Source organism: Nelumbo lutea, chromosome 3, assembly GCF_056320005.1.
Source record: "Nelumbo lutea isolate HS-2025 chromosome 3, American lotus-T2T, whole genome shotgun sequence".
Lineage (NCBI taxonomy): Eukaryota > Viridiplantae > Streptophyta > Magnoliopsida > Proteales > Nelumbonaceae > Nelumbo > Nelumbo lutea.
Window position 1 is genome coordinate 8,942,333 of NC_142686.1, and position 22,961 is coordinate 8,965,293.

At 39.1% G+C, this 22,961-nt stretch overlaps 3 protein-coding genes across 7 annotated transcripts; 1 reads left to right on the plus strand and 2 right to left on the minus strand.

Annotated features, from left to right (window-relative positions):
- Positions 1 to 3,155: 3,155 nt before the first annotated feature.
- On the minus strand, positions 3,156 to 4,553 carry LOC148862773 (uncharacterized). The gene is made up of 2 exons (XM_088974605.1): positions 4,100 to 4,553; positions 3,156 to 3,781 (listed from the first exon to the last, which is right to left on the minus strand). Exons 1-2 carry the CDS (start codon positions 4,551 to 4,553, stop codon positions 3,156 to 3,158), a joined length of 1,080 nt encoding a protein of 359 aa, XP_088830731.1.
- A 2,730-nt stretch (positions 4,554 to 7,283) lies between these two features.
- On the plus strand, positions 7,284 to 14,250 carry CRK2 (cysteine-rich RLK (RECEPTOR-like protein kinase) 2). Its single transcript, XM_088978917.1, has 8 exons — positions 7,284 to 7,607; positions 10,744 to 11,568; positions 11,735 to 11,848; positions 12,106 to 12,245; positions 12,419 to 12,629; positions 12,936 to 13,170; positions 13,319 to 13,469; positions 13,586 to 14,250. Exons 2-8 carry the CDS (start codon positions 10,809 to 10,811, stop codon positions 13,928 to 13,930), a joined length of 1,956 nt encoding a protein of 651 aa, XP_088835043.1. The 5' UTR covers positions 7,284 to 7,607; positions 10,744 to 10,808; the 3' UTR covers positions 13,931 to 14,250.
- Positions 14,251 to 14,530: 280 nt separating this feature from the next.
- MENG (S-adenosyl-L-methionine-dependent methyltransferases superfamily protein) lies at positions 14,531 to 21,169 on the minus strand. Of its 5 annotated transcripts, none has more exons than XM_088978922.1 (8): positions 20,817 to 21,169; positions 20,582 to 20,646; positions 20,300 to 20,390; positions 18,056 to 18,144; positions 17,476 to 17,609; positions 17,324 to 17,385; positions 16,156 to 16,255; positions 14,531 to 14,798 (listed from the first exon to the last, which is right to left on the minus strand). In XM_088978922.1, exons 1-8 carry the CDS (start codon positions 20,973 to 20,975, stop codon positions 14,791 to 14,793), a joined length of 708 nt encoding a protein of 235 aa, XP_088835048.1. In that variant the 5' UTR covers positions 20,976 to 21,169; the 3' UTR covers positions 14,531 to 14,790. The 5 variants fall into 5 exon arrangements, with proteins under 5 accessions (XP_088835048.1, XP_088835046.1, XP_088835047.1 ...); XM_088978920.1 differs by having other exon boundaries at positions 14,531 to 14,802; XM_088978921.1 differs by having other exon boundaries at positions 20,300 to 20,393; positions 20,817 to 21,167.
- Between the last annotated feature and the right edge of the window lie 1,792 nt (positions 21,170 to 22,961).

A 22,961-nucleotide genomic window follows, 5' to 3' on the forward strand; every position in this document is an offset into this window, starting at 1 on the left:
ATTGGAATGAGACTTTCTTCTTCATGCACTGTCCTAGGGGGTTCTCCCTTTCTGCTACGCTACAGGTGCCGAGGATGAAAGAACCCCAGCCTCTGTGGTTAGCGCTCACCTAGGAGGAGAGGTCGGCTCTGAGCATGATTCACAAGATAGATGTGATAGCGCATACATGCTCAGAGATGTTGATGCTCGTCGGGTTGATGTGTAGGGTAGTCGGGTTGTACTTATTGCTTTGATCCCACGGGTGCAGGTGTGGAGATGGCAACCTAGGAAGAAATTATCCGTCGCATGAAAGAGAATCGACAAAGGCAGAGCCGGGTTGGTGCACCACCATAGGACCGCCCCGAGGTGGTCCCTCCTCCTAGGTCTTTTGAGAGAGTGCCCCGTCGCCATAAAAGAGTTAGGCAGCAGGGCAATGATGACGAGGACGTCGCCATCGTCGATCCTGAGGAGGCTCGTACATTACCGAGGAAGTAGTTTGGATATAGACATGCCACGTTGGTCGGTCCATACTAGGGACAGGCTAGAGACCCCAGGAGTTCCCGAGCAGCTCCTTCGAGGAATGATGATGGCGTACATTACCGAGGAAGCCATGAGCACTAGAAGTGGTGCCCTGAAATGTTTGTTTATTCAAGCTGCGGCTCAGGTAAGCTCGTACTCATTCTTGTTGCTTTTAAGTAGATTTTTTCATGCTAAGGATACTTCCGATGTTCACAGAACACGTGCTTGGAAATAGCTCTTGTTGACCACCTCCGACACTTGCATGGACTGTACGAGGTGGAGCATTCCGAGTATTTTGATAAAAGGCTCAGCTACACCATCTTCGGGCGGCAAGGGGACGATCAGCCGCGCTAGAGGAGGTCACTGAGCTAAAGGCATAGTTGGCTGAGCAGGCGGGTGTGGTGCGTAGCATGAGGCATGAGATTTCCGAGCTAAAGGATGAGAGGGAGCGGCTGAGGCAAGAGGCGGCCAAGGAAGCAGTGGATCGGTATAAGGCCTCAGTAGAGCTTCGGTAGGATATGGACCAGTATGCCTCGACTTCCTTTGAAGCTGGATTCAATGTTTTCCATAGGAGGGCTCTGCGTCACTGCCCAGAGTTAAGCGAGATTGCCCAGACTTGGGAGCCGTATGACTTAGACACTCCACCTGCTTCGAACAATCTTATCGATGTGGTGATGAGGCCATTGATCCACCTACCGAGGATTGAAGAGCTGTGGGTTCCTCTGTTTTTCTTGTTCTTGTAATGGCTCGTTATGCCGATCTTTCATCCATTGTACCAACTGTTTAACTTAATGAAACCTTTTGTGCTAAACTCGTGTGTATACTTTTTTTTGTGTTCCTCGGCCTTGCCTTGATCGAGATCTTCAGTCTCCGTCTAGTGGGCTGAAGTATATTCTGAGCTCTCATCTCTAGGATGTTTAGTTTCTAGTCTTGGGAGCCTTTGGGGCCCTTTGAGGGATAGTTGTTGCTTAGCTAGCTCTTGACTGACTATTAGTCAGTGAGTGAGTGAAGTTTGATGACCACCTTCGGGCCTTGGTGGGCGGGGGCATTCTTCTCCACCTTAGGCTCGGCCATTAACAACCAAGTCGAATTACTTGGTCAACAATGCGTTGCCAAGCTATGCATGAGGGGCTCAGGCCGTTTCAAAGATCAGTTGAGTCAGTGAGGTGTGCCGAGCTACGCATGTGTCACTCGGCGGTGTAGCACGGTTGTGTAGTGTGGCTCTGTGTGCGTACAGTGGTGTGTGTGTGTGTGCAAAGTGTAGGACAATCGGGCGTGTAGTTTGAATTAAACACTTTGCATTAGTCACCAAACTATTGATAATACATCCAAAGATTCCATGTGTTCCAATTTCTCAATATTGGTCCTCTATCAAGGTCTTCGAGTTTGTTGGTGCCCGGCCCAAGGTCACTTGGGCTGAGCTTGCCTTCCCTGGGTGTGGGTACGATGGCTTTGCGGAGGACAAGGTCACTTGTCTTGAACTCATGTCTTCTGACATTGGAATCATAGTACTTCGTCACCCTCTACTATTGTGCCACCATTCCTACATGTGCTCGGTCTCAGGCTTCTTCCACTAAGTCCAACTCCGTGTGGAGGTCCTCGTCGTTCTGGTCTTCATCAAAAAGCTCGGTCCAGAAACTCGGAGAGCCTATTTCCATAGGCACCATGGCCTTGGCCCCGTAGGTTAGGCTGAAGGGTGTCTCTCCTGTAGTCGTCCGTCGAGTAGTCCTGTATGCCTAGAGTTCGCTCGGAAGTTCCTCGACCCACCTTCCCTTGGCCTAATCCAACTGAGTTTTCAGGCCGTGTAACAAGGTTCGATTGGTTACCTTGGTCTGCCCATTGCTCTGGGGTCGATATACGGCAGTGGTTTGATGATCAATCCTTAGGTAGGTGCAAAGAGCTTTGAACTTTCGGTCGGTGAATTGCATACTGCTGTCTGTAATGAGGATGAGCAGAATACCGAATCAACAAACAATATCTTGCTAGAAAAAGTTTCGGGCATTTTGTGCGGTAATGCGTGCCAGACCTTCGGCTTTCACCCATTTAGTTAAGTAATCCACTACTACCAGGAGGAACTTCTTCTGTGCAACCACAGTGGGGAAGGGACTGAGGATGTCCATACCCCACTGTGCAAATGGCTACGGGCTTGTGATCGACTTTAAGGGGACTACATGTCGATGATGGAGATTGGAATGTTGCTAGCAACTGTTGCATTTCTGAACTAGCTGAGCTGCGTCTTGCTTCATAGTCGGCCAAAAATAACCTTGCCGGAGTGCCTTGTGTGCCAGAGTGGTCTCCACAGATACCTTCGTGGATCTGCCGAGGACGTAATCTGCTTCGGCTAGGGAGAGGCATTTCAGGTATGAGAGAGTACGCGAGCGGCGATAGATCTGACCTTGGATAAGGTAGTACCGGGCTGCTTTGTTCTGTAACCTCTTTGCTTCTATCCGATCTTCTAGAAGTGTGCTCTCCCGAATGTACTGTGTAATGGGGTCCATCTAGGATGAACCGTGTTGTATCGAGAGGATAAGGAGGGTCGTTGATGCAATGCTCAGCTAGGCCAATGTGTCCAACCGTACTGTCGTGTCGAGGTCGGTTTTTGGAGAGTTAGCTAGCTTGGATTGTGTGTCGGCTCGCATGTTTTCTGCTCGAGGGATCTACTGGATGTTGAAGTGCTCAAGCCGGTGGATGAGCTCTTGCACATTTTGTAGATAGCTCGCCATGGTAGGCGTTAACGTCTCGAACTGGTTGTGGATCTGGTTGACTACTAGCTGAGAATCGTTATTAGATGCTTTGAACTTGAATTTGAGAGTGTGCTCTAGCACAATGTCGCCTGGGCTGAGGAGGGTGAGGCCGGCCCCGCTGCCTTTCTGATTCGATGAACCGTCCATGTGTAGAGTTGATACTTGTGGCAGCAGGTCTGGGTCTTTGGAAGTAAAGGTACACTCGACAATGAAGTCTGCCAGGGAGTAGGCCTTGATCACGGGACGAGGTGCATACTTAATGTCGAACTCACTAAGCTCTACACTCCACTTGATTAGGTGACTAGATGCTTCCGGCCTTTGAAGGACCTGCTTGAGGAGCTGGTTAGTGAGCACTTTGATGCTGTGGGCTTGGAAATATGGCATGAGCTTCCTGGTCGGGGTGACTAATGCCAATGCCATTTTCTCCAAGTTGGAGTATCGGGTTTCCTTATCGCTGAGAACTTTGCTGGTATAGTAGATCGGCCTCTGTACCTGGTCTTCCTCTTTAACCAACACCGAGCTGATGACCTCATCCCCAGCTGAGAGGTAGAGCAATAGCTCATCCCCTGGGCTCAGTTTGGTGAGGAGAGGCGGTGAGCTCAGATACTACTTCAGCTCTTGAAAGGATCGTTCGCATTCCTCGATCCACTAGAAGTCGTTTGGTTTTTTGAGGGCTTTGAAGAAGGGCAAACACCAATCCGCGAATTTGGACATGAATCTGGTGAGGGCGGCTACTCTACCGGTGAGTTGTTACACTTCCTTGTGAGTCCAGGGTAATTGCATGTCGAGGATGGCCTGTATTTTCTCTGAATTTGATTCAATCCCCCTCTGTGTCACCATCAACCCCAGGAATTTACCTGAGCCAACCCTGAAAGCGCATTTGGTTGGGTTCAGCTTCATCTTAAACTTCCTAAGGGTATCAAAGACTTCTTTTAGGTCGGAAAGGCGGTGCTCAGCCTTTTTGCTCTTCACAAGCATGTCGTTGACGTATTCTTCCACGTTTCGGCCGAGTTGGTCCTTGAACACCTCATTCACCAAAGTGGCGTCGACATTCTTGAGGCCAAAGGGCATCACCCTATAGCAATATAAGCCACGATCAGTGATGAAAGTTGTTTTCTCGTAGTCATCAAGGTGCATTTGGATCTGGTTGTACCCAGAGAAAGCATCCATAAAGCTCAAGAGTTCATGGCCTGCTGTTGCGTCAACGAGTTGGTCGATCCTCAATAGAGGAAAGATGTCTTTGGGGAAGGCTTTATTTAGGTCGGTGAAGTTGATGCATATCCTCCACTTCCCATTGGCTTTGTTCACCATTACCACGTCAACCAACTAGTCGGGGTATTTAACTTCTCGAATGAAGCTAGCGTTGAGCAACTTTTGCACTTTGTCTGCGATCACTTGCCACCATTCTATTGCGAAGCTCCTCTTCTTCTGCTTGATAGGTCGGTAGTGGGGGTCGACGTTCAGGTAGTGCGTGATGACTTTAGGGTCGATCCCCACCATATCCGCCACTAACCAGGCAAACACATCAGTGTGGTCCCTCAGCAACTGCACAAGCTCTTCCCGGAGGCGGTCATCTAGGAGAGAGCCAATCCGGACCCTCCTCTCGAGGTCTTCTTCATTGATTGGGACCTAGATGAGGTCTTCAACAGGTTGGTCGCACTGTGCTTTTACCTTGTCTTTTAGATCATAGGCATCGACCATCAATGTTTCTGTAGCTGGGCGTAGTCCTTGACATGAGAGCAAGTAGCATTAACATGTAGTTCTTTGGTCTCCACGCGCCACCGCCCACTCCATACTCGGTAGGGAACTTCATGGCGAGGTAGAACATGGAGACCGTGGCCTATAGAGCATTAAGGGTTGGCTTGCCAAGGATGGCATTGTAGGACGAGGGGCAATGAACCACGATGAAGTCTACCATGATTGTTGCGTTAATGTCGCCACCTCCGATCAAGAGGGGAAGGGTTATCATTCCAGTATGTATGTATGTGATGAATCAATTTTTTGTGCTAAGTACCTCGTCATTTGGTCTGCTTCCAAGTGGTCGATGACTCAGAGGCCGAAGTGAACTTTTGTTGGATGAGGACCTAGATGCCGAGCTGGGGGCAGATTAGGTGCCGAGTTAAGTGAGCCGAGCTGGATAGGTTAGGTGCCGAACTGACTGGGTCAAGCTAGGAAGGTTAGGTGATGAGCTGACCAGAGGGCTGAGCTTCCTATTAGTTGTCGAGCTGACCAAAGGGCCGAGCTGCTTGGTGGCGAGCTAGATTGATTGTTGAGTTTTGTAGTTCTTTAGAGACCTGCAAGGAATCAATGTTAGAGGACCCGGGGTGGCTAACCCGGTGAGGTCGCTTCGATGCTTAAGTCAGTACTCTCATAGTAGACTGCGAGCTAAAAATCACAAAGTATGAGAGCTAGAATATGCTTACTTGCCCCCCTATGCCATTGGGGTTGGTGCCTTTATATGGGCATTGTGTGGCGTGGACTTCACGCGCTGCATCCGAGATTTTTGAAAAGTCGTCTAAGTGGTCCAAGATTCCCTGAGGCAACCGCCATGCACGTTGACCACCCTCCAGATCGTTCGGCACGTGGGCCAACTTCCAAGGACCATGAGAGTGTTAGGATATGCATGCCGAATTTTTCGGTAGCATGTCTCGCAGGTCGCCAGGTCAGCGCCTGTGCCAGGCTAGGCCAGGCCGCCAGTTCGTGCCTGTGCCAGGCCGCCAGGTCGCGCCTGGGCCAGGCCATCAGTTCGGTGCCTGTGCCAGGCCGCCAGGTCACGCCTGTGCCAGGCCACCAGGTCGCACCTGGGCCAGGCCGCCAGTTTGTGCCTGGGCCCGGCCACCAGGTGGGACACCATCAACTTGGCTAAGGAAAGTTGTTGCTTAAGTGGTTCCAGGTGTCACCTAGTTGTTCCGAGGTACCATGTGTCACAATATCATTGGAAGGCCAAATCCGCTCTCATTAGTATATATGTATGTATACTATTAATATAGGTTTCAAAAAAATAAAAAATAATAATTTTTTTATATAAATAAGAATGACTAAGACAAGATAGGTCAAATTCGGGGACCCCGTTCCCTAAAGGGATGGGTTAGAATTTCTTGTCTCACGGGGATTCGTAGGAGTGGGGATTTGAGTTTGGGGTTAGGGAGGCAAAACCCAATCCTGCCCCACCCTATTTGCCATTCCTAAATATTTTATCCTAAATAAAAATTAGAATTCAACTATAATACATTCATTAATATTAATTTCATCTTAAATTTAGATCTCAAATAACCACATTAAGACCTGCTTACTTTTCATTGATAAATTATTCATAAAGAGTATATTTTTACATTTAACAAACTATAATTATTACTGCGTTCAACCAACCACATTTTTTTGCAGCAGTACAATGCGGTGGATGCATGCACATGTTGCCTTAATATAAAATTTGAAAATTTGGCTTAATTATATATTCAATCAATCACATCATTTGGTGCACAGTGCAATGGATTCATGATTCATCATAATTTTGCCTTTAAAATTAAATTTGAAAAATTAATTTAATCGTACATTCAACCAACCAGTTACACGGTGCGGTGGATATATTTTTATATTGTAGGTTTTGGCTGAAAATAAATTTGAAAATTTGACTTAATTGTACTTGAATCCATACCCCTTCATTTTCATTTTCTTTTTTTTTTTTTTTTGCGACTCTTGACGACACGTATATCTGATGAGATTGTTTTGGATATTTTGTCAAAAAACAAGGGGCAAATTCTAGGTTGACCGGAGCATAAGGATTGGATTTAGATTATGAGGGGTTTGATTTTAGGAGGTAAGAAAAGTCAAAGTCATTCTTGCAGTAGTCACTACTCACTAGCCACTTACAACGCGGCAGCCTAATAATAATAGGACCCACCGTGCGTTCTAGAAAATTACAAACAAATTCTCTATCACCAGAAAACTTCTGGACTTTTTGACGGTGGAGCAGAAAGGGAAATATGGACAGGTTCGGAATTATGGAGCAAGATAATGGGTAAAGTGTAGATATCGAAAAGCGGTTTCCATTTTGTCCAACGTCTCTTGCGCGCAAGCGTGTCTGTTGTCCTGTCCGAACTCCGAAGAATAAGATTATTTAGTCGCAGAATTCAATTCGCGTAATCGCTTTCTTTCTTCAACAACCCTCTTTAGAGGCTTTCTTTCTCTTTTCTCCTTCGGTTGCATTTTATACAGAGGATCGTTGACTGGTTTCTGTTTTAACTTCAGAAGGATTTCTCTTTGATTTTCTTTCATAGGAAGGAAGAACAGAAATAGAAGAGTCAGATCTTTCTCAGAACTCAACGATCGACGGTTTTACTTTGAGCAGAAATAAGAAAAACAGAGGTAAATCATTGAACGTCTTTTCTTCGATATATTTGCAAAAATATATTTCAGATTATTTTCTGTGATCTTAAATTCCGATGGTTGACCGCGGTTAAGATCGGTTTTACTTGCGATTTCTTTGAACTTTTCGAATGAAAGAAACACTGGTATAAAGACGTGCGATTAATAAATAATGATTTAGAATCCTGTGGATTGAAAATATGCTTAAAAAAAAGCAAAAGAAGAAAGCAAACCTTCTCAACATCCTATATTCTGTGAGATCAAGCTGTAAAACCGTCTTTCCTCTCAGACGTCAAAAAAGTCTATTCTTCCGGAGAGGATCTTACAAGTAACCAGTTCTTCCGGCTCTTTCTGTAGTTAAAAGATTTTGGATATTTGGGTGATAAAATGAAGAACTTAATTTATCTCGTTATTCAAACTTTTTTCTAGGATTTTTTTTTTATAATTTATAATTTACAGTTGGAATCACATAAGAATTCCTATAATTTCATATCGTGGTTACCCATAAGATCAGGGGGAATAACTCCGGTGTATCAACGGGATCAGTCTTTACTGCTTTACTGATTATGCGGTTCAGACTTCAGACGTGGTGAGACCTGAGACTATAGAGTTCGAGTAGGGGGATTTGGAATCAAGGCCGAAATGGAATTGGATTTGCCAATTCCGTGAATCTCAAGATTCCATCATTTGGACCCTTCTTTCAGTTTCAGCCTCTCGGAATCTGGAAAATCATGAATTCCATGTCTTGGTAGAATTGGTATTCGTTCCTCCCCACATCAGTTATTTCATTTTTGTGGCGGAAATAGAATTTAAATCCACTCTACTCTTTCTTTCCTTCACCTGAAGAGTATAGACACGGCAACATTTTCTGGTCAGAAAATACAGTCAAACAGTGATATCTGTCATTTAGCTATTAATTAAAATGCCTATTACGATCTTGTTGGGATAACATTTACATTTGGGAAAATTTACGATAGTAATTCGGGTTTAGTGTCACTTTGGTCCTCAAATTTAAAAATCTGATAATTCAATATCCAAAGTTTCAAAATATGATAATCTAGTACTTATTATTAATTAGTTGTTAATTAACTTTTAAGTGACACTTTAAAAAGAAATAAATATCCTTCGAGTGCTATTTAATTTTCTTTATTAATTATTTAAACACTGATAAAAAAATTAATAGTCTCAAATCCTTGCCTCTTCTATTCAATAAAGTTGGATCAACAGAATGCCTATTCAAAGTAATTCCAACTTTCTTTAATGGAAGAAGCGATAATTTGGGACTGTTAATTATTTTGTCAATATTTAAATAGTTGAGAAAGAAAATTAAATGACACTCGAAAGATATTTATGTCCTGTTAAAATGTTACTTAACATATATTAATTAATGATTAATAGAAGGTATTGGATTATCACATTTTAAAAATTCAATACTGAATTATGACATTTTAAAATTCAAAAACCAAAGTGACACGAGACACGAAATACAATATTGTAATGGAGAAACATCAAGTTTTTACGGTATCATGGTAGAAGCCCATTTATTATATATGTATATGTAAAAAATAATTATTTTTTATTTAAAATTTTGTAAGGACAAGAAACTGGTTCCGAATTAAATCCCAATGAGATATTTTGGATTTGGAATTTCAATAGTTGGATCAGATTCGGACATGACCGGTTCTGATCCAAAATTGACCCGATTTAAGCCATATAATAGGAAGTACGGAGGAAAGGGTGATATTACTATGTGAGTCACTGATATTATTACTAGTTGAGACTTTTAGATGACCCCCATCTCTCATTAAATATAAATATTCATTACGAAAGACGTATCATTAAATGTGACATTTTACGTTGAGAGAATCAATTATTGGACCAATAAATAAGACATTTAATTTTAATGTACCATAGTTTAAAAGTGGAAGAATTAGCTGAACGCCATGGTATGGTTGTTGTGTAGACTGTAAAATGATTTTTCACTCCAGCAGTGATAAAATCCATAGGACTTGCATCTGTTATAATGGAGTGGAGCCCATTATTTTATTAATGGAATCTCATATTATTATTGGTTCCACAGCCACCATGTTCGGTTAATTCGAGACAAAATTTTCAAAATTAAACCACTAATTATAATATTCTTGGGTGGAAATAACAAAATTATCCCCACAATTTAAGATTTAACTATCGTATTTTGTACAAAATCAATACGCTAGGTTAGTTTGTACTCTATACCGCATCTCCACACGTATGCTATTGTTACGTACAAAGTAAAAAACAAAAAAAAAAAATTGATGAAATGCAGTGATCCTATGAAACGAGCTGGGATTAGGTATAAAATAGAAAAAGTTATGTCGTATACTGGAGGTGGAGGAGATTAGCATTGCATTGACTTTGATGGTGGTTTTATTTAGGCAAAACCCACATGGAGATAGGATGGGACTGGGCGCGAGCGTGATGATTAATGTCATCTCCAAGTTCAATTAATTAAGGAACACGATTGGGAGCATTTCACACTTGCAAAATCAGTTGCATAAATGTCTTAAGTGACGGTGGTTGGATTGCATTGCTGATTGTTTGGGTGTTCATTTGGTGGTGCGTTCTCTGGAATGTTCATTTCTGCATTTATACATCAACTCATAAATTCAATATAGAATAGATTATTCCGATTTTCAATTGGTTGCCGACTTTTGCTGGCAAAAGAGCCTTTAAATCTTTACAGGTCACATGTTGACTTAAGGGATTCCGTTTATTAAGAAAATTTCTTTCATTCCGGGAAAATGCACGGCTACGGTATGATGTACTTTGGGGTTAGTGTGAAGCACGGCCATTGAGGAACAAATCTGGTTTTTGAGTTAGGATGGATGAGGCTAGTTCATGAATCCATTTGAACGAAAATCCTAAAACACTTCAATAAATTTCTCAATAAAATAAAAAATATACGGAGAGATGTTCAACTACTCTTTACAGTGTCTGTATTTAAATCAACTTTAATGAGCAGCGGAAAAATAAATTTCGGGTTGTATAAGCGATTGTCTTAACATTGACACACCCTTAATTATCAGAGACGGGATGCGGTGTTCATTGTTGCCGGCTCGATTAGGCTGATTATTCTGTTTTTCTCTCTCTGCCACAGAAGAAAGCATCAAAAGAGAACGAAGAAGAAGAAAGCAAAGCACTTTACACTCAATTTAGGAAAAGATGAGGAAGTCGGTCTCAGCTCCTTCGCTCTCTTTCCTCTTCTTTTTCATGGTATCTCTACTATTGAAAGCAACAGTAGGAGACCCAAGAACCCAAACGGTGAAAATCTTTTGCGGGCATCAAAAAGAACATAATACCACCGCCTTTGTCCCCAACTTCGTCGCCACCATGGAGAACATCAGTGACCAAATGCGCACTACTGGTTTCGGAACCTCAGTCGTGGGCTCAGGACCTGACACTAACTTCGGCCTTGCCCAATGCTATGGGGACCTCTCCTTGCTCGACTGTGTATTGTGCTACGCTGAGGCTCGTACCATCCTTCCCCAGTGTTTCCCCTACAACGGGGGCCGCATCTTTTTGGACGGTTGCTTCATGCGGGCAGAGAACTATAGCTTTTTCCAGGAGTTCACCGGTCCTAATGACCAGCCCGTGTGTGGGAATGCCACCCGGATGGGACAGAGGTTCCAAGAGTCGGCCAGACGGGCTATTTCTGAAGCAGTTGCGGCCGCACCAAATAATGGAGGCTACGCCAGGGCTGCAGTGCCTGTTTCTGGGTCAGTGAATCAGTCGGCTTATGTTCTGGCCAATTGTTGGAAGACATTGAATGCTAGCTCTTGCAGAGCATGTTTGGACAGCGCATCAGCTTTTGTCACAGGATGCTTGCCATGGTCAGAGGGTCGGGCTCTGAATACGGGTTGCTTCATGAGGTACTCAGACAAAGATTTCTTGAACTCCGAGACGACTAACGGAAGCTCCAAAGGTACCCACAATGCCTCAGCAGTTTCAACACCATTCAAATTGCAGTTCGATGTGTAGGACCAAATATGATAACACAGTCAATTGCCATTTACAGCAGTGACTCAACACCAACTTATGAATACCGTAATAAGCTGTATTACCTGATTGTTGCAATGTGGCTTCTGCAGGGAACACAGTAGTGATGGTAGTTGCTATTTTAAGTTCTGTAGCCGTCGTGGCTGTTGGAGTGGCCATCGGGGCTTATATTTGGAGACACAGAAGAATACAAAAGAAAAGAAGAGGTACAATACTACAATACTTGAAAACGTATTATTAACTTTCCTATCTCTGTTGAATTTTCATTATTATGTTTTTGGATTGTAAAAACATCACTTCCAGAAACTAGTACTTACCATCTCAGAGCAATAAAGTTCTAAAAGATTATAAACAGAGAGCTTTAACGGAGCAATCAACTACGTTCTAACCTAGTTGAGAACAATGATGGTGATCTCTGGCTTTCCTTTTTCTGAATTTCTGTATTTATTTTCTGGGATTCCAGGTTCAAATGATGCAGTAAAACTGGCAAAGACCCTTAATGACAGTAGCTTGAACTTCAAGTACTCTACACTAGAGAAGGCCACTGGATCTTTTGATGACGCCAACAAGCTTGGGCATGGAGGATTTGGGACAGTTTACAAGGTAATTTGCCTACAGATGTGCAACTACGCATCACCACCAGTTGCTGGTAACTTTAAAGAGTGGAATTCCAAACACTAACTTCTAATAAGTCAGAATTTTTAAGGTTTCAGCAAACTGCTTTTATTATCTTCTTTTATTTGCATCTTTAATTAAATTAATCACCTCCATTGTAGGGTGTTCTGCCTGATGGAAGAGAGATTGCTGTAAAGAGGCTTTTTTTTAACAACAAACATAGAGCTGCAGATTTCTACAATGAAGTTAATATTATAAGCAGTGTGGAGCACAAAAATCTGGTCAGGCTGTTGGGTTGTAGTTGTTCCGGGCCAGAAAGCCTTCTTGTCTATGAATTCCTCCCAAACAAGAGCCTTGATCGCTTCCTCTTTGGTATGATATAAAACTTCTGTAATTGTCCTTTCCTCTTACGATTACAGTGCTCAAAAAAAATTGCTGAACAACCAAAAATAGGTGTTTTCATCATTCCATACAGTTGAGCTAAGCTAAAAGCACATAGCATCTGATCTTCAATCTACTGCTTTGAACAATGATAACTACCAATAATACTAAACAATTGCTACTTCTGTGAAGTATGGTAGATTCTAAATTATTTGAATTTGTCTTCGTGTTTTCTTCCTTACAAGTTACAACTATTTAACAAGTGTATAATTATTTTATTGTCTTGTGGCAAAATAGACTCGAACAGAGGGAAAGCATTGAACTGGGAGAAAAGATTTGAAATAATTGTAGGGACATCAGAAGGTTTGGTGTATCTTCATGAGAACAAGAAGATCAGAATAATCCATAGAGATATAAAAGCCAGTAATATCCTATTGGACTCAAAGCTCCGGGCGAAAATTGCTGATTTTGGATTGGCAAGGTCTTTCCAAGAAGATAAAAGTCACATAAGCACTGCAATTGCAGGAACTCTGTAAGTTTCTATTCCTTCTGAGTGTTTCCACACTCTGACATGCATTTATTGTAAACTTATCAATTAGGGAGATTGGTACATATGCATGTAGATATTAAATTTATATTTGAATGAGTATAAATTTAGATCCCTTTCTTTGGATCCAAAGAGGATACATGGCTCCAGAGTACCTAGCTCATGGTCAGTTAACAGAAAAGGCAGATGTCTATAGTTTTGGAGTGCTTTTGCTAGAGATTGTTACTGGAAGGCAAAACAATAGAAGTAAAACATCTGAATACTCGGACAGTCTTGTCAATTCTGTAAGTCTCTAGAACAGTTTTCTTGTACTCATATCTACCATTCTCTGTACTGCTTGCATAATTCAAGTTTAACCATTTATTTTCTTCATTTTCCCCATTGCATCTGGGTGCAACAGGTATGGAGGAAATTCCAAGAGGGAACAGTAGAGGACTTTTTTGATCCAAATTTGATGCTGCATAACTATGATATCAACAGCACCATTAAGAAGGATATTTTGAGGGTGGTACATGTGGGACTTCTGTGCACACAAGAGGTCCCTTCATTACGGCCATCAATGTCGAAGGCACTACAAATGATGTTAAAGAAAGACGAAGACCTCCCAGCACCGACCAACCCACCTTTTATCGACGAAAATACCATGGAGTTCAATGACACGTGTGAAAACCCATGTAAACATCTTCATGCCACATCTTCGCCTTCAGTTGCCAGTGTCTCCTACAGTTCGTTTTATCCCAGGTGAAATCATAGAAATGTGAATAAAAGAATTACCTCATATACTGGAAACACCCTTCCACCTAACGCTGCTTCAATTAAAAGCTCCAGCAACAAGAAAGTAGAGTTTCACACCGCTGAATCAATTGCGAGCAATATATGATCTATGGGCTGGCATGCAACAGCTTGACAAATCATATACTGTTGACAAGCTGATGATAGAGAAGAGCTGATCTGAGAGAAAATTTTGAATGAAAGGCAAATTTGTAGAACTAATAAACTTTATTACTATTGTTAGTGAATTTTGGCTTATTGAATGCATGCCAGCTTGTAAACTGGTTTAAATTATTCTCTTGGTCTTTTAGTTAGGGTATTCACTAGATAACAACGTTTCGAGGACCCTACAAAGCTCAGCTAGGTATTTTTGTAAATGTAGCAAACAAAATTTAACAGTGCAATCGTTGGTCAACGATGTACATGACCAAGTCGTCTCAGCCCTCATCTTGTCACTGATTAGTGTCATCTCTAATCCCTCCATGATGTGCTCATTTCTTATTGGGGTATCTCCTGGTCATCTATCTTAATAGCACCAAGATTGTTGCTTAATATTTTTACTCGAGTTGCAAACTTGCAATAAGCCAGTAAGTATATTTTGTTTTAGTCAATGTAAACATTGTGGATTTAGATTACAAAAGAATTCTTAACCTAAAGTTGCAGTTTAACTGATGATAAACTTGCATTCTTCTAAACAAACTTGGAAAACTTGCAAAGAGAATGCGAAGCAAGTGGAAATTCCTATTTAACGAGTTGCTACTAAATTTCCCATGAGGCCTCCAGCTATCTCATAATGTTTGGCACTGGAAAATCCTACTTCCATGGCAAGTTCCTCTAGCTCTCTGCCTGCATCAGAACATTGTAGAATATTATATTCACTTTCCATTCTCCATACTCACTCAAATTACACTGAAACAAACAGAACCTATTTAATAAATAGTTAACGATTAAATGAAACAATTATAGCAAGGATCATTCACTAAGAACTTGGTCCCATTTTGTGTGCAGCACACCATTTACTTTGGAAAAGGGTGAAAGTTTTTGCTGAAACATTTCAATCTAATAAAAAAAAATCTCCCTTTACATTGATAGTAACAGAGCCTATACAACAAATGGTTTATCATCATTAAATGAACAACTATAGTGAGGATCACTCATTAAGAAGTTGGTAAGTTCCAAGCATACTATAAACATGTTTCATACAGGATAAAGGTTATCTGTGCAGAGCAGCCACAGTTTCCCGCTAGGATTTGGAACAAGTTCATATGAACCATGTACCAACATAGTACTTAACTATTTGAAGTTTCCCTGGAAGAAATTTTCCACATCATTATATGATGGAGATGAGTTGGCCTGACAGATGTGGACACCAGGTCTTGCACCTACTCTCCCATATCTACAAATGCAATAACTGAAAGGCAGCCTTGTTGCAGGAATCCAATACACATCACGATTAATACCAATGACACTTGAGTTGCAGGCAGATTTTTGGGGAAAAAGTTCCCTAGTCTGGTCAAATAAGGATCTTCCTGCCTGCCATATTTCTGCCATGTGGAGGAACAATATCTGAGACATCCACCATGTAGGGAACCCCCTCAGTTGGCCAGCTGTGCAATCTTCTGTTCAACATCAGACTGTGCCTAACCTTCTCTAGTGTCTCTCACAAGTACTATTGGCTATTCAATATTTGATATTACACTTGCCTGAAAAAGGGTTTCTTCTGACCATTGGATTAAAGGTTCAATTTTCCATATTTATTCGTGCCTTCTTGTCTACCCAAACCTGTTACCAATTCTTGTTTGGCTCTGTGGGCAGAAATCTCTTTACATCAAAAATAGAGCCCCCCCCCCCCCCCCCCTTCACCACAAAAAAGATGAAACGTTAAAATCCTCACTAGAGAAATATTTCAGATATTATTTTCACCCCTTTTATAGAATTACTTTGTCTTTCACCTCCCTTCCAATTTTTTTTGTTCTGATGTAAATGTACAGAAATTAAGTTTTTTGCATGAAAGGGACAAAAATAACTGAAATATTTCAGTCTGATAACTTATCTATACATTTTACATTGAAATGAAAGGATCCTTTGTTAAATATTTCTGAATAAAGATAAAATGTCCTATAGTCAATATTATATTCTTACGATATAATTTCCACATGCATGCACCTCTCAGACAGTTTATTTTCACCAAGACCTTACCTGTTAAGAATTCACGGATTGAACTTTTCAAATATGTATACTCCTTGGCCAGGTTGTAATTGCTTGCCACCGGAACAACAACATTATCAATCATCCATTCCTTGCAAAATGGAAATGCTCAATATCATCATTTTTTACCAATATATGCAAATAAAATATGGAATTAAGATTTTGAAATACTAAAACTTGCCAATACCCTAGACAAAATTAAAAATTTTAAATTAATAACGTTGTAAACAATTAATGAGAGAGGAAAAAGCAACAAAAACATTTCCTCAAATTGGAATAGATACTAAATAGCAACATAGGCCACCCATCAAGAAGATTGAAAGAAGATATAATGGATGTACCAGTCTGAATATGAACTCCCAAATTATCTAGTTAACTTTTCATGTACTTTATGCCTCTACAAATAATCCATAACAAGGGAGAGAGTGAGGTGGGATGTCGCCCATAGAATTGGAGCAGGATGGGAAAATTGGAGGGGGGCATCCAAAGCTCTATGCGATGGGAGAAAACCACTTAAGACAAATGGAAAACCTTATAAAATGGTTATAAGGCTAGCATGGTCAGTATACATGTTATGAATCTGGATCTGATGGATAAACCGGTCCAAAGTAATGTAGAAGTAGTTCCTATAGGTGGTAAAATGAGAGAAAGTAGAATAAGATGGTTTGGTTATGTGCAAAGAAAGCCATCTACACAACTAATGAGAAGAAGTGATTTGTTACAAGTTGAAGAGTTTAGAAGAGCAAGGGGAATGGATTGAGGTAGTTAGAAATGATTTAAAGGCCCATAATTTCACAATGATCAAGGCATTGAACAGAGAAGAATGGCGGAAAAGGATTCATGTAGCCAACTCCATATAGTTGAGATAAAGGCTTAATTGAGTTTAGTCAGTTACTTTATGCCTCTATGAACTCAAAATTGGGTAGCTATTTGTCCTTCAATGTTCCCATGCAATTTTGTTTCAATATATCAGTGTAACAGTCCATGATCATTAAACCTTTCATGTCATGCATCTGGATCTAATGGATAGACCAGTCCAAAGTAACTAAGAAACTCTTTACATCATGAGGATAGCAATGCAGTATTGATTTCAAAGAAATCAACGAATACAATAATATTGAAGATTGCATGCAATGCCTTGATATATTGTGATAAGTACCTGAATTGTGGTAGTAAATTGTTCTGTGCTCTTGTTGAAGTCCAAAAGTGATACTCTGGAGCCTGAAATGCTCAGGACAAGTTTAGAAATCCTACCATACAAACTACAATTTTTCTTTCTTAAGAAACAAAATAGGGAGTTAATAAAAGTACCTGGTTTCAGGACTCGAAACATTTCCTTCATGGCTCTACTCCTATCCACTAAATTCCGCAGCCCATAACCAATAGTAATTGCATCAAAATAACCATTGGGAAAAGGTAAATCAAGTGCATCACCTTCAACCCATCTGCAATTGTTGTAATTAATCATTCAAGTATGAAAATAGAAAAGAAGGTTGATCTCGCTGGTCGATAGAAGTATGCAAATTTAAAATTCAATGACTCAGATCCAGTCATAAAGGGTTGAACTAAAAATGTGTACATCTCTATGTCCAGTCATAAAAGGTTGAATTAAATATGTGTATATCTCTAAGTCCAGTCATAAAAGGTTGAACTAAAAATGTGTACATCTCTAAGTCTAGTCATAAAAAGTTGAACTAAAAATGTGTATATCTCTAAGTCCCCCTGAAGTACAGTGCACAATGGGCAACTTAAAATTGTGAGTCCGTGACATATTGAGCACACTCAAAAAAACAGAAAGCTTCATCAGGAAGCTTGAGAAAGAAGCTTTACAATTTTTGGTTCAGTAGTGATGTTAGTGTTCTGACCAAATGCTAGATTTACCAATGCTCACACAATGTTTTTGTAGCAAGCTTTCCAAAGCAAGTCTTGTCGAAAGGATGCCACCAGTAATTGATTCTTTGAGAAGTCAAGACCAGTTACCTGCGAATTGTAACCAAGTTATCAAGTAGAAAATGCAACTTCCATTAACTACTAACTGAACTTACGGTTTGAAGTAACAGGCAGCCAACATTTTATGGATAAATAAAGAAAACCAAGGTCTGCTAGTCTTGAGGTCTGACCCCATCAAGAGATGAAATGGGATCCATATCTTCCTACAGTGGACGAGTTTCAGGCTTTTAGCCCAACAGACCCAAATTACTGTATGTGTAGAAAAGCTTGTCACTTCAAACATGGTTGAATTGTTGACAGAGGCCCTCGGATGGAGCTCTGGTGAGTAGTAACAGTAAACAAAGACCACCAAATTGTTGAAAGAAAAAAAGATTAAATAAATCTATCTATCTATATTACTATAAAAAGTACAAATAGGGTCTAAGATTTCTGGATTTTTTTTGGATTAAAATACCCCTTTTTGGAATAGGGTCCCTATCTATTATCAGAGCAGAAAATGTAATTTGAATACTATTATTCATTGCATTCAATTCCCTCTCATTAAATTCCATTGAAGGTATTAACTCTCATTCACCCTCATTCAACCATACATTTAAGGCATTTTTGTTTCTTTTAATTATTAAATTCCACTAATTAAATCCATACATAAATAATTCTAACAACATAAAAACTTGTACTTTTGAAACTGACTTGGAAAAGCAGTATTTTTATGTAGTTGTAAGAAATTAAACAATTTTGGGTCAAATAGGCCAACCCATGTTGCATTGTTGCCACAGTTAAATAATAAAAAATTAAAACTTGATAAAATGCAAAAAAAAAAAATATAGAAATTAAAGAAAATTTTAGGAACATCTTTAATATCATATATTCATCATATTAGACAAGAATAAGTATGATAAATAAGAAATACTTTTATTAATGACGGAAAGAGAATATAAAATTTAAAACCAATTGGAAATAAAATTGTTTTCCTATTCTCTCTCATTAAGTCTCATATCTAAGGTATATTCTCTCATTAAATCCTATATTTAAGATATATTTTTCTCATCATTAAATTCTATTAATTAAAACCACAACATTGATTTTAATAGTATAAAAATAAATAATTTGAAAATAAAACCATTTTCATCCCTCCCAGTGGTGGGTAAGCAATTCAACCATTTGAGTCAAATGGATTAACCAATAATGCCATAATCAAATAATAAAAAATAGAAAAAAAATAATATATAAAAGTACAAGAAAAAAGAATTGAGAATATCTCTAATATTATTTATTCATTATACTAAATAAAATTAAGTACGAAATGTAAGAAATATTTTTATTAACAATGAAAATGAAAATACAAATCTAAAATAAACCTTGAAATTAAATTAAATAATGTCATAGTCAAAAATAAGTATATTTGATGTTATATATATAAATAAAATATTATACATTCATCATATTGAATAAAAATAAGTATTATACATAATTTTATCAATGATGGAAATACAATAATAAATGGTTGGGGTGGTGGGTTAGTTGTTTGGGTCAAATGGATTAACCAATGATGTTATAGTAAAATAATAAATTTTTAAAAAATAAAAAGGTACAAAGAATCAAAAATATAAAAATTATAAAAAATTTGGACACATATCTAATATTATATATTAATTATATCAAATAAAAATTAAGTATGATAAACGAACGTTATTCATGTAATGTAGATGAAATATATAATTTAAAATTGATTTGAAAGCAATGCTACTTTCCTATCTAGATGGTGGGTCAATGATCAAACTTTTCAAGTAAACTTATGGTGATGTCATAATCGAATAATAAATATTTAAAAAAGATAGAACACCAAAATTAAAAAGTATACAATTTCGTCAAAAATATTTGGGAACATTTCCATTGTTATATATTCATCATATTAAATAAAAAATTGTTAAAATAAAAATAACTTTTATTTATGATGAAAATGGAATACAAAATAATACAACACCAACAATAATAATAAATTAATAATAATTGTCATGGTAAAGAAAACAAAAGTATGTTTTGTAATTTAAAGTTACAACTGCAAGCACGTCCACATTTACTAGTATAATAAAAACAAAAGAAAAAAAAAAGAATGTTTACCATTATTAATTATTAATAGTAAAAATAAAATGAAAGGAAAAAAAGAAAAAGTATGTAGGCAAACCTTCCCACGAGATCCAATTTTCTCTGACAAAAGGAATGTCAGATCCCCACTTCCACAACACAAATCAAGCACGCAGTCTCCTTCTTTAGCCCTGCTAGAATTATATGTCACGATTTCAAAAGCAATAATAATAAAAATTTCTTTCTGGGTAATAACTACAGAAAAACCTTAGAAAAAAAATGAAAAGAAAAAGACTACGAAAAGAAAACTAATTAATTAACAAGAAAATTTGATGCTTTTGATAAAAAATGGAATTGAAAGTGTTAGTTTAAAATTGCATACCCGCTCCAGGAGACGGCCATCCTTTTCCACACGCGATGTTGCCCCAAACTCAGTAAATCATTCAGCTGAAAAAAAAAATTAATTAATAGTCAGATTGTATACTTCCGCAGGACAATTTGGCGCCCTATTAGAACGTAATAAGTCGTCGCCGGTGATAATTAATTGAAATAGAAATAAATAAATAAATAAAAGCGAGTTTGGGGTATGGAATGAAAAGAATGTGCAGGTGGCGGACGTTATCGTAGACGGGAGCAATGCGGCTAAAGAGTGCTTGGCGATCCCCTGCACATCGCACAGACCGATAACCACCGGAGAATGAGACTTTACTTTTTGAACGAAAGGGTACAACGCAGTGACCGGAGAACGGAGAATGACAAAGGAGGAGTGAAGCCATCCCCGGTACTCTGCTTCGGCTTATCCTCGCTCCTCCGTCGGCTTTCTTTCAGCCTGGAAGAGAAAAGCTGGAATTCATTGACGAGGTTGCCCCTGAGAGGGATGAAGCGCTGCGTCTTCAGGCTTTCCGTGGTGTGTTTGGTAAAAAAGCTATCGGCTGTCAGTCAGTCATTTGAGAGGCTGTAGCTTATCCGCACAAACGGGCGATGTTCAAATTGGGGTGATCATTCTTCCAGCCCAGCCCGGCCCGGCTCGGAAATTTCGGGCTTTGGGCCTGGGTTTTGTGTTCAGGGTCGGTCCAGGCCTGTATCAAGTTTACAAAATTTAAGATCGGCCCTGGGCTTAATACTTCAAACTCGATCCGTATATATTTGAACATATATAATATATATAAGACTTTTTGCAAAATAAATGACAAAGTACGGCTGTTCATGGGTCGGGTTGGGTCGGTTTACTGAGATTTTTCCAATCGATCCGATCTGGTTGGATTACTTGAAATTGAAATCGAAACCGATCATGTGTTGAGCAAAATCAGCCTGATCAATTTGAGTCAGGTTGAGTCAGTTTGGGTCGATTTCAGCTCTAAGTTCAACTATGGCAATAAATTGGTAAATTGGAGAAAGAAGACTGAAATTTGATGTAAAAAATGACACATAATTCTATTAGAGAAATAAAACTGAAATTGGTAAGGGGGCAGACCAAGTTAGAATAGAAGTTATCAAGAAAATAGAAAGTGAAATTGTATTAGAGAAAGAATACTGAAATTTGTATATTTCAAGAAACCTTCTAATCTAAGTAAAAAATGACACTTAATTCTAATTGTAATTGGTTGTCTATTTCGTGTAAAAGATCATAAAAACTATGATACTTTAAACTTTTCCAAAAAAAAATTCTTGTCTAATTGTCTTACAATACTTGCCACTAGTGTCATTCCTAACTAGAATACTAGAAATTAAGTTAGGTTATAACTAGGATAGAGACAACTTAATTAAGTAGGAACTAAGTAGGTTGTAACTACTAACTAGGAACTAACTATTAAGTCGGTTCGGTTCGAATATCGGTTTATGAATTTTTACAACCCGAAACCGATCAGTGCTGAAAAAACCTGGCCGACTCGAATTAGATCGGTCCGGATTGGTTGTTTTAGTCAGGTTGGATCTTCTTATGAACAGCCCTATGACACAGTTTGATAAATTTACAAATTCAGTAATCTTTAAAAAAATATGACCAAATCAGCGAGATTGACAAAATTTAAAAATTTTTGGACAAAATTACTTTTAATAAAAAATAAAAACGAAAGCTAGACACCGACAACAGTATCCATCTTTTGCTTTTTTCTGATCAAAACCCCTTCCCTTATTCTTTCTTTGTTTTTGATAAACAATTATAATAGATCAAATCGATTGCAGAAAAAATCAATACAAGTTATCAAAGTGGACCTGACTTTTCAAAGCAATTGCAAAGTTAAAAAGGAAATTTGATCATATTTCCAATCATTGGAGATTAACAAAACAAAGATTCCGACGATGATATCGTGGTGCTGTCACAAGTTTAGAGAATTGAAGCATTGCAATTTGTAGCGACTTTTCCAAATCCTTTGCTGTGAACATATATTTCTTTAGTATATTTTCAACATTGAATAAAATCCTACTGTGGGGTTTCCCGTCTTTTTTCACCACCACAATTGTGGGAATTAGTAACCAAAACCGTAGTAGGAATTGGGGGAACCAGTAGTCATACTTTGTTTCGGTTTGAGGGTAGAAGACGTGGTTCAGTTCTGTTTTGTTTTGATTTTCAGTGGGGTTTGGACCTGATCACTTGGAAAAAAAATGAAAGATGGGAAGAAGGGGTTGTTGAATCTGGGAAGCTGACAGGTTGTTGATCCTACTATTAGGTTCAGGTACAATGGGAGAGCAGATCCAGATGGTTGCACCTATCTGGTTTTGTTAATTCATCAAAATTTTCTTTTTAATTTTTTATAAATATT

Bases quoted from the DNA above. Each gene is read 5' to 3' on its own strand.
- CRK2 (XM_088978917.1), top strand. From the start codon at position 10,809: ATGAGGAAGTCGGTCTCAGCTCCTTCGCTCTCTTTCCTCTTCTTTTTC. The intron at 12,246-12,418 runs GTAATTTGCCTA...CCTCCATTGTAG, and splicing joins GATTTGGGACAGTTTACAAG to GGTGTTCTGCCTGATGGAAG. The intron at 12,630-12,935 runs GTATGATATAAA...GTGGCAAAATAG, and splicing joins CCTTGATCGCTTCCTCTTTG to ACTCGAACAGAGGGAAAGCA.
- LOC148862773 (XM_088974605.1), bottom strand. From the start codon at position 4,553: ATGGTGAACAAAGCCAATGGGAAGTGGAGGATATGCATCAACTTCACC. The intron at 3,782-4,099 runs GTAAATTCCTGG...TCTACCTCTCAG, and splicing joins CGCTTTCAGGGTTGGCTCAG to CTGGGGATGAGGTCATCAGC.
- MENG (XM_088978918.1), bottom strand. From the start codon at position 20,975: ATGGCTTCACTCCTCCTTTGTCATTCTCCGTTCTCCGGTCACTGCGTT. The intron at 18,145-20,299 runs GTTTGCCTACAT...TACAATTCGCAG, and splicing joins AAATTGGATCTCGTGGGAAG to GTAACTGGTCTTGACTTCTC. The intron at 16,256-17,323 runs GTACTTATCACA...CCATTTTGCAAG, and splicing joins AATTTACTACCACAATTCAG to GAATGGATGATTGATAATGT.